This window comes from Ovis aries, chromosome 10, assembly GCF_016772045.2.
Source record: "Ovis aries strain OAR_USU_Benz2616 breed Rambouillet chromosome 10, ARS-UI_Ramb_v3.0, whole genome shotgun sequence".
Taxonomy (NCBI): Eukaryota; Metazoa; Chordata; class Mammalia; order Artiodactyla; family Bovidae; genus Ovis; species Ovis aries.
Window position 1 is genome coordinate 18,597,671 of NC_056063.1, and position 18,929 is coordinate 18,616,599.

The 18,929-nt window shown below is 41.0% G+C and overlaps 1 protein-coding gene across 19 annotated transcripts in view; it reads right to left on the minus strand.

Moving 5' to 3' along the window:
* The window catches only part of RCBTB2 (RCC1 and BTB domain containing protein 2), a 55,828-nt gene that overhangs the window by 16,948 nt on the left and 19,951 nt on the right, over positions 1-18,929 (minus strand). For 3 of the 19 annotated variants that reach the window (XM_015098059.4, XM_042254691.2, XM_042254692.2), the window contains exons 2-11: positions 16,266-16,323; positions 15,895-15,993; positions 12,591-12,668; positions 11,070-11,120; positions 5,778-5,933; positions 5,397-5,547; positions 4,169-4,335; positions 3,463-3,621; positions 3,227-3,334; positions 2,026-2,168 (exon numbers count right to left, since the gene is read on the minus strand). In XM_015098059.4, coding sequence (XP_014953545.1) covers positions 2,026-2,168; positions 3,227-3,334; positions 3,463-3,621; positions 4,169-4,335; positions 5,397-5,547; positions 5,778-5,933; positions 11,070-11,120; positions 12,591-12,653 — 998 coding nt within the window. In that variant the 5' untranslated portion in view covers positions 12,654-12,668; positions 15,895-15,993; positions 16,266-16,323. Of the gene's footprint in view, positions 1-2,025; positions 2,169-3,226; positions 3,335-3,462; positions 3,622-4,168; positions 4,336-5,396; positions 5,548-5,777; positions 5,934-11,069; positions 11,121-11,430; positions 11,514-12,590; positions 12,669-15,894; positions 15,994-16,265; positions 16,324-16,692; positions 16,749-18,929 lie in introns of all 19 variants that reach the window. The other 16 variants (XM_042254698.2, XM_012184441.5, XM_042254697.2 and 13 more) reach the window with 14 other exon arrangements.

Consider the following 18,929-nt stretch of genomic DNA (forward strand, 5'->3'; position numbering starts at 1 on the left):
TTATATGAAGTGAGGCAGCATGAGAAAAATGGTAAAGCGCCATGCAGATATAGCTTGTTTTTATATCCATGCTAACTCTGGGCCTGTCACACTTCTGTGCCGTGCTGTCTAAATACCAAATGTCCCGAGTGACTGGATTTGCTGGCCTGAGGCACTTTTGTGATTATTCAAAGCCTTAAGACTGTCTCTTCTCTTTTCACTGAGTGGCTCTGAACTACCTTTAAGAGAAATAAAAATGACATGGCTGCTTGCATCTGCTGTGTGCCTGTCAGCACAGGACCTTCATTATCTTCCCTCCTCCCCAGTTCTTTTTTGTTTTTTTTTTTTTTTTTTTCCTGCTTGAGTGGTTCACTGCAGCAACTGGAAACCAGCACCTGGTCCTGGGCAGGCATGGGGCAGGGGGAGATCCCGATCACCTCCCATGGACCCCCTCCCTGGTGTGATGCCAGGTATACTTCTGAGCTCAGCAGCACCCCGCCAGTGGCCCTCTAGGGCCCCTCAGCCATCAGGCTGCAGGAGGCCGACGCAGATGCAGGACAGGGGTGCCTGCTGTGATCCTGGGTGCCCATACACGCCCCTCGGCCCTCGTCTGCCGCCAGTCTCTGTCTCTCTGTGTTGTTTAGTCACTAAGTCTAGTTTGACTCTTTTTGCAACCCTTACCCACCGGGCTCTTCTGTCCAGGGGATTGCCCAAGCAAGAATTCTGGAGTGGCCTGCCATTTCCTTCTCCATCCTCCCCAGTTCTTAAGGAGTCTAGGGTCTTACTATAAGATCAGTGGGGGGCGTGGGGGGGGGGGGGGGGGGGGGTGGGGGCAGGGAGGTCAATACTCAAATGAAAATCAAGGGACTGAAAATGACTGGTTCTTCATTTTCACTGTTAAATATTCCAATAGAAATACAGAAAAGAACTGCATACAAATGCAAAATAACTTATCCATATATTTAAAAATCAGATATTGTAGAAATTTATATGTACACTAAAAATGAAAGTAGCAATATTGATTTCTACAATGATTTCAACCCTGGTTTAATGAAAAGATAATGAAATGTTCATGTTCCATGCTTCTGTGTCAAGAAATGAAGAGTGAAAAGGCAGTGATAAGGCCATGTTTGAGAAGTTCAAGAGACCTTCAAAAATAGCAGGATAATTTGGAAAAAAAAAACTCTGGGGTTATGTTAATCACTTATCACAACCTTGCAGTTTGATTCCTGGGTTGGTGGATCCTTTGTAGAAGGGACAGGCCACCCACTCCAGTATTCTTGGGCTTCCCGGGTGGCTTGGGTGGTAAAGAATCCACCTGCAATGCAGGAAACCTGGGTTTGATTCCTGGGTTGGGAAGATCCCCTGGAGCAGGGAACAGCTATCCACACTAGTATTCTGGCCTGGAGAATTCCATGGACAGAGAGGCCTGGCAGGCTACAGTCCCATGGGGTTGCAAAGAGTCAGACACGACTGAGCGACTTTCACTTCACTAACACCACTGTGCACACAAGTGCACAAGACCAAGTTTTCATTTTATAACCACTCTGCTCTTCCCCAGAGTGACAGCCTAGGAGTTGAGATCATGAGAACAGCTCTATCCTTTCCAACTGGCAAATCTGATAAGCAGCTGGGTGAATGGCATTATACTCCCATCGGAGGTACTTTCATCTTCCTAAACCATAGAAGACAGACCTCAAATGCTATCAGCTCCTTAAGAACCTGAAATAGGGAACAATAGGAATGGGCGGAAAGGAAGTTTCCGAGTGAGAAGAATAACGCCAAAGAGCTGTTGGAGGCTCAGTCATCATAGTTTGTATAGAGTGACTATTACAGGTATAGAGGAAATATGGGTGACGAAAATAGAATATTTGACATACACTCAACCTTCCCCCAAATTCTAAAGCTAATTTTAAAAAGGATTGAATGGTTCTTGTTCAGGAATATTCTAATACTAGCAATAAATTGCCCGTAATTCTGTATCATGCCTCAGTTTTGTTTAATCACTGAAGAACACTGAATTCACTTTGAAAATACGCATATTACCTGTCCTTTTCCACGACGACAGGGGTAGGGTAGGACTGGTTACTTTTATTGCCAGTGCCCAACTGGCCATAAGAATTTGCGCCCCAAGCATACACTTGACCTTCATCTGTTAATACTAACGTGTGTGCATAGCCACAGGCAACCTGGAAAGAGAAAAACCAAACCCATTCAGGCCGCAAACAGAGCGAAACACGCTTTCCACAAGACAGGTTAAGAATCAAAAATGAAAAAGGGGAGACGGCAGCCAGAGGGGCAGGCACTGAAGTTAGCCAACACCCCCCAAGATGCAGCTTAGGTTCCCCGTGTGGTGAAAACTGCACGGAGATCAACATGAGTCCTGCAGCGCCAAGAGTCCAGTTTAGCCACCTTTGCCGTGGCACTCCTCATGCTCAGAGATCAAGGCGCGTGAAAGGAATAAGAAGCAGATTCTTCTCTGTTTCAGGAATTACTGTCTCTTTTTATTATGAAAGTAAACATAAATTCAATGTGAAAAAGATACAAAAAATATAATTATGAAAGTCATCTCAAGGTCAAGATTGTTTATTTATAAAAATATATAGAGATATTATGCATTGAAAGCTTTTTTTTAAAGTGATCATACTGTATAAGTAGTCCTGTATCTTTTACTTAACAGTGCATATAGCACTATTAAAACTCTTTGTAATTAAAAAATAAAAAAAATAAAAAAATTTAAAAAAAATTAAAAAAAAAACTCTTTGTAAGCATCATTTCTGTTAATATAGATTTAGTATCACTTATTTAACCATTAACTTACCGTCTGATTGGATAAATCATGCTACATCTGTTATTTACCATTGTTTTCTTTTTCTCTCATCCTTTTTTTATCTTGTCTGCTCTAGGAACTATACCTTCTATAAGTCACTTTCTCCTTGGTGCCTTAGGATATATGCCCTAAGAGCAGAATTACAGATCAAAGGGGGTGAATATTTTTAAGGCTCTTGATACATACTGCCAAAGTTTCCTTGGAAAACACAATAAAAGTTTACATTCCAAGAGCTACATGTGAGAGTACATTGGAGATAAAAATTTTCTTATAAACATTATAACTAAATTCAGGAAAAGAACTTTAACCTCTACTTCAACATTTTATCCTGCTAAGACAACTGGTTTTTTTTAGTACAATGGTATGTCTGCCATCGTAGGTTTAAAAACAGGCACACGTAAACCCAAGGGGACGTACCCGCTGGACACGAATGCCTTGGAGAGCTGCTACCCTGCAGGGGGTGGGCTGGTTGCCGCTGCTGCCGAGTCCCAGCTGCCCGTTTCCATTGTAGCCCCAGACAAAGACCTGAGAGAAAACGAGAGACGCGATGCCCACAAAAGCCGAAAAACAGTCACGGTCTCTGTCCTGAGGTCAGCAGGACACTGAGAAGGTAGACGGGCTTTTTGAAGTGACCTGTGAAATGCCTTTCTTACCTCCCCGGTGTTCACCACTGCCATCGAGCACATCTGCCCGCAGGCTATGTTCACAACCACTTTATTCTGTAAGCAGCCGGTGACTCTTCGTGGGATCGGCTGATTGGCTGTTGATCCAGACCCTACCTGCCCGGAGTTATTATAACCCCACGCAAATACCTATTTGAAAGAAGAGTTCAGTAAATGAAACACGATAATACACAGAGTGTCTCAAGTGGCACTTCTGGCCTCATCTTTGCCCTCTGCTTGCTTGATATCCATAAATTCTCACAACATAGGCAAGGAAGTTTTCACAGGATGCATTCTCATAAAATATATTACTTTATAGAATTAGATTATGGCATTATCTACACAAACAGCAATAATTATAATCAAATGTCATATAATTCCTATAAAATATCTACTTTGCCTCAGTCATATTTTCTAGCATTTGGGGAATTTTTCTTTTTGCAAATAACCCTCTTGAGTATAGCAATAGAGAAGTAACAATACATCCTTCAACATTTTGCAGCTATACAAATCCTTACCACATACAGGTACACGTCATGATATAAACACCATGACTATGACCTGCTAACAAGAGAAAGATGAATGTGAGGTTGGTGGTTATTTTAATTAAATGATCATATTTCCATGTCTGCCATAGGAATCTATATAATCTTATTGAAACCTTATGATCAGTGAAATTTAGGCTGACTATTCTCACCTCTCCATCAGATGTTAGCACCAAAGAATGGTAAGACCCACAGGCCACTTCAATGACTTGCTTGTTTGACAGATTAGTAGAGATATGATAGGGAACTAGACCAGCATTAGTTGTCCCGTTGCCCAACTGACTGTAAGCATTATGACCCCAAGTAAAGACTTCTCCTTCTGAAAATAAAAAGAAACAGAACCGACTTTCAAAACAACTACTCATTATATGAAAGTATATATATTACACACTTCCACAAATGGAAACTAAAAATTCACATGCGAAAAGTTAATCAACTTCCCTATTCCACAAAACTCATTTTATAAAAGAAAACATTTGGAAAGTTAAACTACATTCTGCCTCAAAGCAACAAGATGAAATTTAAATGGATGCAATTAAAATAACTGGAAGATAGGTTTTTGATAAATAACAGAAAAAAGGCTACTGAGAGGAAAAAAAAAAACAAACCCAGATTGAAATTCAGAAGACTATGAGAAATTAAAAAAAAAAAAAGACTATGAGTCTCTGAATCTTAATTTCCTGATTTATAAATGGTTACCAAGTTAATTTTTAAAATCTTTATTATATTACTTATTGCACAGTACAATACATATTCAGGGCTTTGGGGGTAATCATAAGAGTGTATTTCTTGATCTGGGTGGCAGAACATGGACGCATACTTTGTATTTATTTATAAAACTGTGTATATATATTTTATGTACTGTTTTGAATAAGGTATGTTTTAAAGACAATGTCTTATCAGTCTGAATGCATGAAAAAGCCATGAGAATATTTAAGTCCTTATACTACTGACACCAACTAGAGCCAGCAGTCATTGTTTAATATCAGAATCACAGAATGTTAAGAGTTAGAGGGGATCTTAGAATCTAGCTTTAATCTCTCTGTTTGTAGCTCAAGAATCTCAAGTTCAAAATGTCCAGATCATTCTTGGTTCAGCATTCTATCGCAAAATAATTACACTTCTAAAGCAGGCTTATAGCACTGTCATTCTGACAACCAAAGTGCCAGTAACTGCTAGATTCCATCGGCCACCTTTTCTTATTCCGATATCCAGATATGTTCATATTTCATACAATCCAAAGCATAGACGAATTCACAGGGTAGAGGCAGAAAGTCTTGCCCAATCAAAGAGTATGTTCTCAGTGTAAGGGGTGGTCCCAGTCTTGCTCCTCAACAAATGAAGCAACAGCTAAAATTCTACCCTGTGTTCCTAGGTTACCTGTTGTTGCAAGGACAATGTGTGGCCCACTCCCATAGCTGAGGCAGGCGATTTTCTTGCCAGTTAAAGAATCCAGTCTCCGAGGTTCAATGGTGCTCTGGACATCACCTAATCCCAAACAACCACAGCAGTTTGTGCCAAGCACAAAAATCTGTGGGGAAAAACCACCGTTAGCTCAAGCAGTTCTACTTCCGACAAACCTGTAAATACATTCAAAGCAGACATAGTCCCCTTACAGGAAAACTGCTTCATTATTTAACAAATAAGGATCTACTCTGTGCATTTTTTAAAATCTTAATTCCTTAGTTCCCCCAAGATCTTCAATTTAGCAGATCCATTACTAAAAATGTACGTGGCTGAATTTTTTTTCTTCCACATTACCTCATCATTTACCGTAGTATACAGAAGCTCATTGCTGGCACTGCCAAAGACACAGGCCTGGCGAACTAACTGCAGCTCTGCCTCAGAACAAAGGGAGAAAATTGGCCACTTTCCCACATCTAACATCTTCAAAGACGACAGAGTAGCCTGGACTGGCTGAAAAAGAATTTTTTAAAAATTATTTTTAAAATGATTCATAGAAAACACATTTTCTCTGCCCCCTTCTGTTTAAGAGTGCACACTGGTATGAGGAGAAACAAACCCTATCTATTTTGGGGAATTGTCTTTACAGGTTCGATCACTTCGGACCGTTCTCACCATAACCAAGAGCCAGAGGCCCAGGATAGAATCAGATCTCACCTATTAATTTTCCTCAAAGACCTTGGAACCATCCAAGGCTGAACTCTGGGGAGCTGAATGCCTGGCAAGCACTTTCAGTGGCAGTTACATCTTAAATGTAGCTTTGGAAAATAGGCTGGGGGTAAAAGCAGGAAAGAAGAGGGAAGACTGCGGTTTCATCAGCTGCCTGAGTCTCAGCAAAAGCCCTTGGGAAAGGACAATGCCAAAGGTGCCACCAAGGAAAACGTCCAGAAGTTTCACGGGTCAGTTCATGGGTCAGTTCTGACCATTCAGCTGGAGCAGCTGGTGGGTTCCCTCGGGCCCCCACTCAGATCTGGGGGCTGGTAGGAAGAAACACCCAGGAAGCATGTGCATATGCTTGCTATGACTGCTGTAACAAAGAACCACGAACTGAGGGGCTTAAACAACAGAACTTTATTTTCTCACAGTTCTGGAGGCTAAATTCAAAGTCCAGGTATCAGCTGGCTTGGCTCCTTCTAAGGGCTGTCAGGGGAAGATCTATCAGGCCTCTCCCCCAGGCCTGCAGAGGGCTGACTCTTCCAATGTCTTTCACATCATCTTCCCCAAGTCTTTCTCTCTCTGTGTCTAAATTTCCCCCCTTTCAGAAAGACACCAGTCATACTGGGTTGGGTCACCCTCATGACCTCCTCTTAACTAAATGATTTGCATCTGCAGTGACCCCATTTCCAAATAAGGTCACCTTCCAGAATAATGAGGTGTCTTAGTTCCTTTGGGCTGCTAAACCAAAATATCATAGAATGAGTGGCTTATAAACAACAAAAATTTGTATTTTACTGTTCTGGAGACTGGGAAGTCCGAGATCAAGGCACCAGCATGATTGTGTTCTGATGAAAGTGCCCTTCCTAGTTCAGAGCCCGTATATTCTATGTCCTCACATGGTGGAAGGGGCTGGGGGGTCTCTCTGGAGCCCCTTTTATAAAGCATTAATTCCATTCATGAGGTTTCGCCCCTCATGACTTAAGCAACTTCTAAGGCCCCACCTTCTAATATTAAAACCATTACCTTTGGGGGTTAGGATTTTAGCATATGAATTTGGGGGGATAAAATCAAACCCAGCACAGTATCCATTAAGGTTACAAGCAGCCACACTCCCCTAAGAGCATTCAATGCGGACACGATAAAGCTTCCTTAAAGAGAGCTTTTACGGATTTGCTATGCGGTAAGTCACTTCAGTCGTGTCCGACACTGTGCGAGCCCATGGACTGTGGTCCTCCAGGCTCCTCTGTCCATGGGATTCCCCAGGCAAGAATACTGGAGTGGGTTGTCATGCCCTTCTCTACTTGTTATACTGGAAATATATACACTTACACACTTTTCAACTTCCAAAAATGTTTAAGATTACAGTAAAATTACATAATGGCCAACAGGCCTATCAAATGGCATTTCCCTCAACAATCACCATGTCCTGTGCTGTGCTTAGTCACTCAATCACGTCTGACTCTTTGCGACCCTATGGACTGTAGTCCACCAGGCTCCTCTGTCCATGGGGATTCTCCAGGCAAGAATACTGGAGTGGGTTGCCAGGCCCTCCTCCAAGGGATTTTCCCAACCCAGGGATCAAACCCAGTCTCCCACATTGCAGGCGGATTCTTTACTGTCTGAGTCACCAAGGAAGCCCAAGAATACTGGAGTGGGTAGCCTATCCCTTCTCCAGGGGAACTTCCCAATCCAGGAATCGAACGAAGGTCTCCTGCATTGCAGGAGGATTCTTTACCAGCTGAGCCACCCAGGAAGCCCCAGTAATCACCATACTCTACCTTTAAAGGGATAAAGAATTTTCTAGGGCCTGTTTTTTCCATCAGATATTAAGTCCATCTTACCAGATATATGTTCTAGTAGGGAGAAGATCAGACTAGCTAAAGGAGTCAGGGGAAATTAATTAATTTATTTATTATAAGGACTTGGCTCACAAGATTATGGAGGTGCAGAAGTCCTATATCTGCATTTGCAAACTGAAGACCCAGGAAAGCTGATGACACAATTCAATCTAAGTCCAAAAGCCTGAGAACCAGAGGAGACAATGATGTAAACCCCAGCCCCAGGGCAGAGGATGAAATGAGATCTCCCAGATAAATCAGTGAGGCAGGGAAAAAAGGACCAATTCTTCCTTCCTCTGCCTTCTGTTCCATTCAGGTTCTCAACACACTGGAGGAAACTCGCCCACACTGAGAAGGGCAACCCATTTACTAAGTCTGCCAATTCGAGTGCTTTCTCATCTGGAAACACCCTCACAGACACACCCACAGATGATGTTTAACCTGGGCACTAGGGAGCCACTCAAGTTGACATGTAAAGTTAGCTTCGTGAAGACACAAAGTGAAGAAGGCCACGTGAAGACAGAGGCAGAGACTAGAGTGATTAAGCTACGGTCCTGGAACACCAAGGAGTGCCAGGAGCCAGCAGAAGGTGGGAGGAGGCGGGAGGACTTCTTCCCTCGAGACTTCAGAGAGCGTGGCCCTGCCGACACCATGGTTTCAGACTTCAAGTCCCCAGGACTGTCAGAGAATAGATTTCTGCTGTTTTAAACCACCTGCATTGTGGTGCTTTGTCAGGACGGAAACTAATGTGAAGAAACCAACACAGAGGGGAAGCAGTTTGTCAATGCTAGCAGCATCACTCTCACAAGTGGCGGAGCCTCCCCTGGTGCCAAATCTCCCCACTATGCCACTCAAACTGCAAAGTCCTGTCCGGACAGTGATGTCTCCTATTATCTTTGGGGCCCCTGTGGCGCTAATGACAGAACCTTGTTATGTCAGCTTTGAGTCTAAGCTTCTAAATTACCCACCTCATTATACTAGGACGGAGTCTTATTTACTATGAGCAGTTCATTTTGATGCTTTTTCCTTTTTAAGTCTTTAATTTTAAGAAAGAACATTGTTTGGGATATGGCATGAAACATTTCATGGAGACATGCTAATGTGCTAAAGGGGTTCTTACATATTCTTGTTATTTCTCATCTTCACAAGTGAAGGACACACATAGTGCTGTCCTCATTTTACCTGGGAGGAGCCTGAGGGTCAGAGGGACTAAGAAGTCCTCCAACATCACTAGCTTCGGAGTAGATGGACCAGATTTCTCTCCACACATCATCTGTTGCTGAGTAAAAAGTTCACATAAAAAGTGACACTCCTGGCAGACCCAGTGTTTGCTCACATCTGTAGGGTCTGGGCTGCTGTGCTCATGAAGTCTTTAGTGAACAAGCCAATGCCAACCACAGGTTGTCTTTCCAAGAACAGGACAGATGGCGACATACAACAAGAACATAAGTAGCATACAGTGATTGACTGCTACCTCATTTTTTCCTTTCAAGCAGATTTTTGGATTTTGATTGCTACAAAATCAAGTGGTTTCTTAGATGCCTAGACAGCATATTAAAAGGCAGAGACAAAGGTCCATCTAGTCAAGGCTATGGTTTTCCAGTAGTCATGTATGGATGTGAGAGTTGGACTATGAAGAAAGCTGAGCACTGAAGAATTGATGCTTCTGAACTGTGGTGTTGGAGAAGACTGTTGAGAGTCCCTTGGACTGTAAGGAGATACAACCAATCCATCCCAAAGGATCAGTCCTGGGTGTTCATTGGAAGGACCGATGTTGAAGCTGAAACTCCAAATACTTTGGCTACCTCATGCGAAGAGCTGACTCATTTGAAAAGACCATCATGCTGGGAAAGATTGAGGACAGGAGGAGAAGGGGATGACAGAGGACGAGATGGTTGGATGGCATCACCGACTCAATGAACATGGGTTTGGGTAGACTCTGGGAGTTGGTGATGGACAGGGAGGCCTGGCGTGCTGCGGATCATGGGGTCGCAAAGTCGCACACGACTGAGCGACTGAACTGAACTGAACTAGATGCCTAGAATCTGGCTGTTAATCCAGCCAAGTCCTTAACACTTATCTACAAATCATTAGTTCTGAGCTTTCCTCCTGGCCCACTTCTACAAAACCTATGGTACCCAACCCATAACTCTACTGACCAGTGGGATTCCAGTGTGTGGGTCTGTGACATCACCTGCAGTGGTACATTTGGTAAAGAAGGCTACTGGGTGAGAGAACACTGGGTCTGATGGTATCAATGAACATTACCAAGTATCAGATACCAAGACAAAAGTAATACATAGTTACTGCTTTCATGGAGCTCACAATTTAATAGGAAACAAATAATTACAATATAACCTAAACACAACACAAGTGTGAATATTGCTTTTTAAATCTCTGCCAGAAGTCTGGCTGCTGGAGGTGAGTCACCAGAAATTCATTTTTTTCTAATTCTATGGGGAAACTTTTTCACAGAAAACTGATGACTTCATTTATAAAATGCACTTTTTAAATATTCCTTTCTGAAGTAAATGTTTAACATCACTCTCAAGGAATTGAGCATCTTTGTTCCTTCGAGAAAAATACATTCTTCTGTCTGGCATAATCATGAGCATATATAGTTACATACATTGTATATATTGTATACATATACAGCATATATGTATACCCTGTGTGTATAAATATACACACACACACATACTTCAGGCTGCAGCCCATAGGGTCGCACAGAGTCGAACACAACTAAAGTGACTTAGCACACATGCACGCGTACACTGTATACAGTAAGAGTGTACGTAAGGATCCACACACTTTAGGAGCCTCAATCACATGATGGCCAACCTGCATGACAGCAGGCATCTCTGCAGAAGGCACCCACCCACCTCTGGGCCCAACTGTTAAGACAGGGATTGGCTGAGCAGGAGTCAAGAGCGGGCAATTAAAAAATCTGTAGGGAAAAATACACTACGAGGGCATGAAAGCTTGACATTTACATCATTAAGGTCATGTCCCCGGAATCTGCATCCTAGCCTGGACCCTCCTTTTCCCACACAACTCACCAACACAGGTGAGAATTAACCCTAGGCCAGCTCACCTTCACTACTTCGCTCACATCCAGGTCACCTCTCTCATCTTTCATGGGCATCTGTTTGGAAAGGCAGAGTGGTGAAATTTTAATATTAGCTCAAGGAGAACATAATTAAGGAAATACATCTCCATAAAGTTAGATACCAAAACGCATTTTATTATCCTTTGAGTGTGCACTCTTCGTGTTAACTCTGCTCCTGCATGCATACGAAGAACCAAGTGGATTATGATACTTAACTGTGGACAATTAGTAAGTCGTCACAATTCAATGTACAATACAGCATATAAAAACAGAATTAAGATTACATAGCAGGCATGCATAGTCAAAAAAAAAAAAAAACCTTCAAAAATAACAGCAGATACCTCACCCACTAAGGATTTCCTGGCAGCATAACACCATGTAATAAAGTAATTTCGGCGCTAATGCTGTGAGCCTGTTATTTCACCAAATCTGTTCCCAGAAAACAACAAAGAAATCTTCTATGAATATTCTGTAAGACTTTCGGGTTCTACAGACTGCTTTTCAAGCTACTCTGCTACAGGAGCTCACAAACCAGCACTTCAAGTCAGCGCACAGCAGTACTGTGGCTCGGGTTGCTGTCTATGGGTCACAGCGCTGTCCCGTACACTATGCGGGCTGTGATAATGATTTACGTCTTTTATGGCATTTTGACTATATTTTATTTTCTAAAAAGTGGAAAACAGAAAAATGAAAGTTAACGGCGACAGTTAACATTAAGCTGTTAACACTGAAAAGGTATTTCATAAATTTACTAAAATCAACACAAGATGGAGATGGATGTGCCTGCTGAAAGATGTGAAACTTTCAACGTCAGCTGGGACACTAACCAGAGTTAAGCTGGTTGACGGTAATGTCTGGATGTGACAGAAATGAAATGAAGAATATCTGCGATGAATTAAGGATATGTCATCGAAGATTAACTATTTTGAATCTTTTTTTTTTTTTTTAAATCTCTGGCAGTGGAGCAAACATTGTTCAACCCAGACCCTTCTGTAGGACAGCATTATCTGTGGAGGGTTTCCCTGGTGATTCAGCAGTAAAGAATTTACCTGTCAATGCAGGAGATGCGAGTTCAATCCCTGTGTCAGAAACATCCCCTAAAGAAGGACATGGCAACCTACTCCAGGAGAACTTGCCTGGAGAATCCCATGGACAGAGGAGCCTGGTGGGCTACAGTCCATGGGGCTATAAACAGTCGGACTAGACTGAGCGACTAAACGGCATTATCTGTGGAAGTAGGGGTGGCCCCCTCCTCATCCAGCTCAAACGTCACCACCTCTGGGAACCCCTCCTCTAACCCTCAGACAATCCCCACACCCCCTGCTGGCCCCCAGGCATTCTCTACACCCACAGCAGTGACCTGCCAGCAGCTTGGCCACTACACTGTGAGCCCTGCAAAGAAAGGCACTATCTCATTGATCTTCCTATTGAATGACCAATAGATGTTTGACAAAGTTTCTTTTACATGACAGAAAATACATGCTCCATGGGCATGATTTCTCTAACCTTGCCACTTTTTCCATAGAGAGCACAGAGAAGGAAAAATTCCTCTTCCAAATAGTCTTCCATGGTTCTGTGTAGTCCCTGAGGAAAAAGTATGTAGTAAAATCAGGATACCATGTGTCGAGTGAAACTGGGCAGGTTAAAATTATTTTACTTCCAATTAATGCTTCCCTGATAGTTCAGTTGGTAAAGAATCCGCCTGCAACGTGGGAGACCTGGGTTCAATCCCTGGGTTGGGAAGATCCCCTGGAGAAGGGAAAGGCTACCCACTTCAGTGTTCTGGCCTGGAGAATTCCATCAATGAGTGACTTTCACTTTTCACTTTTCTAGTTAACAGAGAAAAGAAGCTAAGTTCAAATATAGTGAAGGGAATTAAGTTTGGGGCATGCGCGTTAACAGCTATAAAACATAAAAAATGTTTTAACTGTTATTCTCCGATGAGAATCCTTCAGCAGAGGTGTGAAAAATAATCCCAGGATAAAAGTATATTCCCTAGTAGAAGATAAACATTTACTAGGGAATGAGTAGAAAATTTTTATTTCAGAGTTTACTTCCTAGAGACAAGAAAAAATAAATTTTGGACCTTGGTCAAACTGCCTCTGGGACTGGAAAGTTCCAAATCACTGTGAAGAGCAGACTTATCACTTCTCAGCTTCACTGAAGAGTATATGATTTGCTAAGTGGGGGAAAAAATTGAATGAATGGAAAGGACGAAAGGATGAATGAACAAATGTGACTGTGCTACCTTAGACCTTAACAAAAAATCTGAAAAAACAGCCACCAAGCATGTAGCCATCGCACTGAATGTTCCTGCCTTAACTAACTGTCGCCACGACGACTACCTTCTACCACATACAAGTAACAGCAGAAGCAGCCCTGTCACAAAATATGCAGGATGTCTGGAATCTGGTTACATCGTTACACAGTTATCACTAAAAATAAATGGGAATAAATATTCTCTCTCCCCCCCCAAAAGCAATTTAATGTAATCATGTCAAACCATGTTGATACTCTGATTTACTAGGTTGGCTTCTATTTACTCAAATAAAACCCAGAATTCAAGTGCTAACATCGGGAACATCTTACTTGATGTTTGTTACCTACAAGCAGTTAGAGCCTAGCAATAGATAAAAGCAATCATCAAAATAAGAGTAACTCTTAACAGTGGACTTATCGATGTTTTATATTCACTTGAGGATACTGGTAAAATTCTGTTTTCTTCAGCTGTAAAAAGGTCCCTTAGCATATACAGAGTAATAAATGATACCTTCAGAATAATAGTTACTCAAACTATGGCAATAATACAAATCATTACTTCTAATGTTTGGAAAAAAATACAGCTGTTGAGAAAAGGATCACTTAGACTTTCCTCACTTATAAATTTCTAAGATTTGATCTGGCTGCCAATATGGAAAAAAATCATTTCATGTGGCAGTTATTCCTATATCATCTGTCTTCTCTATTAATCTGCAAGCTCTTTCAGAGAGGGGACCATGAGCCCACACACTCCAACTGGAGAGTAGCCCCTGCTCTCTGCAACTCGAGAAGAGCCTGTGCAGTAACGAAGATCCAGCACCCACCGCCAAAGATAAATAGGTAAGTTATAACAAAATAGCAAAAAAGGGAGGGGATCGTGACCCAGTCACTGCTATTACCACCACAACACACAGCTCAGAAGAAAACGTAAGATATTTGTTGAAAGCATGTTTTGAATACAGCCTTTTGTTGACTGCAGACAGTCTATACTGGGGTTTCCTCTCTTTTTGCCTCATCCTAACTGGAAAGATCTTTTCCATAGCTGCCCCCAGTTTATTGGAATAAAAGATAAAAAGACAGGTGAGGGAAGAGAAGACAAAGGAGAAGAGCAGAGGAAGGGAATTCAAAGGCAAAAAAAAAAAAAAAAAAGGAAACAAGAGAAAGAAACGGGATCTAATTAGAGAAGTGACTGTCTCTTGCTGGACTTTGGGACACCTTTGTTCCCAGTAGAAGGAAATCCTGCTAATATGCTGAGATCGCGCCACAGTAATCCTGGGGTTTGTTTTGTTTCCCCACCACATCCCTCCACCACTGCAGATAATTAATTTCACTGGTTTCTGGTTTGTTTCTGTTTCTTTTTGCAAAATAAGTATATATATTTATGTGTTTTTATTGCCCAATTCCTCCTTATACAAAAAATAGCATACTTCACATACTCTTTTGTAATCTATTTTTTTCACCTAACAATGTATCCTGGAAAGTACTCTATATCAGCTAATAGAAATTTTTAAACACCAGCATATCCTGGGTGCTCAAGGAAACAAAAAAAAAGCTCTTCTCAGTGTCTTTGATTAATTGCAATTATCTTAACTCTTTAAAAATTGGAATGGTATAAAACAGGTCATTCCATTTATTTGACTAATCAGGTTAAGACATAACTACATGTATGGCAGATGAAAATCACCATACTCAAAGAAATCACATTCAGTAAGATTCAATTAACACTAAATATAATATTAACATCACTTCATTTTTGTCAGAATGCCTTTGAAGATTTAAAAATGGTTCACAATTACTTACTGTTATGTAGTACTATGAAAAAAATGTCAAAATCTGTAGCACTGTGGAAAATGTGTTTTGTCTTTCTTTTTTCTGGTCTTGTTGCATATTACAGCATCTTAGTTCTCTACTCAGGGATTGGACCCACACTCAAGGCAGTGTGTGGAGTCGCAACCACTGGACCACCAGGGAATTCCCTGGTTGGTTTTGTAACATTATTCTGATGTGATACAAATATAACAGAGAAAAGGAAGCTTCCCCAGTTTACACTACTTGAAGAAGACAGTTTGTGGAATATAGGTGAGGATTATAATCATCTCATCCTGTTATCTATTTGATTTTACCTGGCCATTACTAATAACAATGTTATAGTAATATGTCAACATATACATCTTAAAATCCATTAATACACACATAGAGTGCCACATCAAAGATGTGATAAACATGGATTCTACATAACAGGAATAATAATCATAGCTAAAATAAATAGTTACCCAAACTATTGCCAAACACTAAGTGCCTTATCTCATTCAATCTTTATAATGGCCAGAAGAAACAGGTATCATCATTGCCTCTGTTTAACAGACATATTTCAATACTTTGACCAACAGTCACCAGCCAGTCAGGGTTGGAGCCAGGATTCATTTCAATGCCCTTGATCTTGGGACTTTCCCCTGTACTGCAGGGATATTTTAAGTTTTCCTGTGTACATTACAGATGGTTTCATTTTGTACTGGCTGGTTGGGAATATTCTCTCCAAAAATGTTTGTACCTGATTGTTTTAAATTTCTGGAGCCCAGTATTCAGTCATCTTTAATCCCCTTCCTTCTAGATCTTTGTGAAGTTGTCTTCTAGAGTAAGGTTAATGTGACTGAAAACAAAAAATACATAAATAAATTCTATTACAGAAAAATAGAAAAGAAAAAGAACATACCACCTTGCATAGAACATACCACTGGCTTCAAAAAGCCAGTATTTATCTGAGAAAAATACAGTTTAAAAATTGTATCAGTTAAATTTACTATTAGAAAGTCAGCAGTAGAGGTGCTCAATTATAAAAAGAATTAATTTATTATAAAACATAACTTTCAGATATTATAAGTTTGGGGACAAGGCTTCAACAATAGGGACACTGAAACTTACCAAAAGACACTTAGTTTAATCTATAGTATTTCAACATAAAAAGTGCAAGGGAAACCATCTGCAAAAGGAAAAAAAGCAAAATTTTCAAATTTTGGAAGAAGGTATAGAAAATATCTTTACGACCTCAGGGCAGGGAAAGATTTCTTAACTGAGACACAAAAGCACAAACCACAAAGAAAAGACTGGTAAATTTTACCATACTAAAGCTTAAAACTTTGGCATTATAAAAGACAAAATGAACAAAAGGAAAAACATGCCACAGAGTGGAAAAACATATTTTCAACATATATAACTGATAGCTGGCAAATAATTTATATCCATAATATATAAAGAATACCTAAAAGCAGAAAAAGAAACACAAACAATCCAATTTAGAAATGGAAAAAGGACAGAGGCAATTCACAGAAGAAGAAATTAACAAACATACCCACAGAAAGTATCATGGAAATGTAATCACAATGAGAAAGAACTCACCAATCAGATCTGCAAAATTAAAGGGGATAATACACAGTGTTTGTGAGGATAAAGATCAAAAGGCACATTTTACTCATATTACTAGAAGGAATGTAAACTGGTACAATCACTTTTAGAGCAACTCAACAATATTTAGACTAGAACAGTATCTTTCAAGCTTTTTTGATACATATCTGTACCTGAAACAAAAGTTTGACAAAATCATTCTTGCTACATGAGATACTAAGGGATAACCTCTTTCCTATTTTTTTCTATTTTACATCATTCTAGTCTACCCGGGTGATAGTGAAGGGCTCCAGGAGACAGTAAAGGACAGGGAAGTCTGGCATGCTACAGTTCACGGGGTCACAGAGTTGGTTACAACTCAGCGACTGGACAACAATTCTACTCCTACCCTAATTTATCCTTTTCTATTTAATGTTTCAATGTTGGTTTCAGCCCACTAAGATAACTTCACAGAGTTGGTCTGTGAAGAAGGTTGAGCGCCAAAGAATTGATGCGTTTGAACTGTGGTGTTGGAGAAGACTCTTGAGAGTCCCCTGGACTGCAAGGAGATCCAGCCAGTCCATTCTGAAGGAGATCAGCCCTGGGATTTCTTTGGAAGGAACGATGCTGAAGCTGAAACTCCAGTACTTTGGCCACCTCATGTGAAGAGTTGACTCATTGGAAAAGACTCTGATGCTGGGAGAGATTGGGGGCAGGAGGAGAAGGGGACGACAGAGGATGAGATGGCTGGATGGCATCACTGACTCGATGGACGTGAGTCTGAGTGAACTCCGGGAGTTGGTGATGGACAGGAGGCCTGGCGTGCTGCGATTCATGGGGTCGCAAAGAGTTGGACGTGACTGAGCGACTGAAATGAACTGAACTGAAGATAACTTCAAGATCATTAATAAGTCACGTCTTGGAAAACATTAGCCTAGATGAAACTCTAGAGAAGGCAATGGAGAAGGCAATGGCAACTTACTCCAGTATTCTTGCCTAAAGAATTCCATGGACAGAGGAGCCTGGTGGGCTACAGTCCATGGGGTCACAAAGAGTCGGATATGACTTTGCCTGTGTGTACTGAACTGTAACTTCCTCCAATTTTAAAGGAAAACTGGAGAAGGAAATGGCAACCCACTCCAGTGTTCTTGCCTGGAAAATCCCAGGGACGGGGGAGCCTGGTGGGCTGCTGTCTATGGGGTCGCACAGAGTCGGACACGACTGAAGCGACTTAGTAGTAGTAGATGAAACTCTAGAGCATACACAAGATTGTTTGCAATAGGAAAACATTAGAAATAGCGCATAGAACTGATCAACAGGCTCCATCGACAAAACCTACAAATCGTGCATACTGCAAAACAATTAAAACAAATTATCTAGAATCAACACAGGTAAGTCTCCAAAACAATTCTGATCAAGAATCACTGTCATAGAATGATGCACATGATACACTATTTGATAAAGTTTTAAAACATGCAGAAAACAATACTACTTTAATGTGTAACAGATACTGACATACCCAGGGCTGGACTTTGACGGAAATGTTTTCATAAGGAAGTTCAGACCAGAGGTAATGCCAAAGGCAAAATTTGCCATGTAATTCTATCAACTAGTGCAATTTGGTTTTTCCAATTGACAAGAGAATTTTCAAGATTTTAAGCTTAAGTTAAATTAATCATCTGAGTATGAAGGAAGGATACAGTTAACCAATAGTAAGGGAAACAAAATTGTAGAATCAGAATAAACCATTCTAATACTGTCTTTACCAGGAACATAAGAATTCAATAAAGGCTTGATACTGACAATTCATAAACCACAATTTCTCTCATCATCAGTGAGATGAAAGTCTACCAACAGCACAGGAAGATATTAACTCAATAACACAGAAAAAGGAGGGTATCTTAAACGCCAGGGAAGAAGGCTCTGAAATAGAAAAAATGTGCATTAGAATGTGATTTTACTTCTGGTCTCCCTCTGCTTACAGATTTCCCCCTTTTCTGAACAGGAGGGAGACCCAGGGCAGAGGCTGGCGTTTGCACTGGGAAGCTCTTCTTCACAGGGACAGTGTCGCGGCATAAGATCATCCCATGTGATACCCACAATATATGCTGCTTTACTGTTTTTCCCTTACGTCTATTTTGGGATATATAACTTGGCTCATGTATTTTACTCAGTTACTCAAATTAAAAAGTGCCTTGTGCTTTG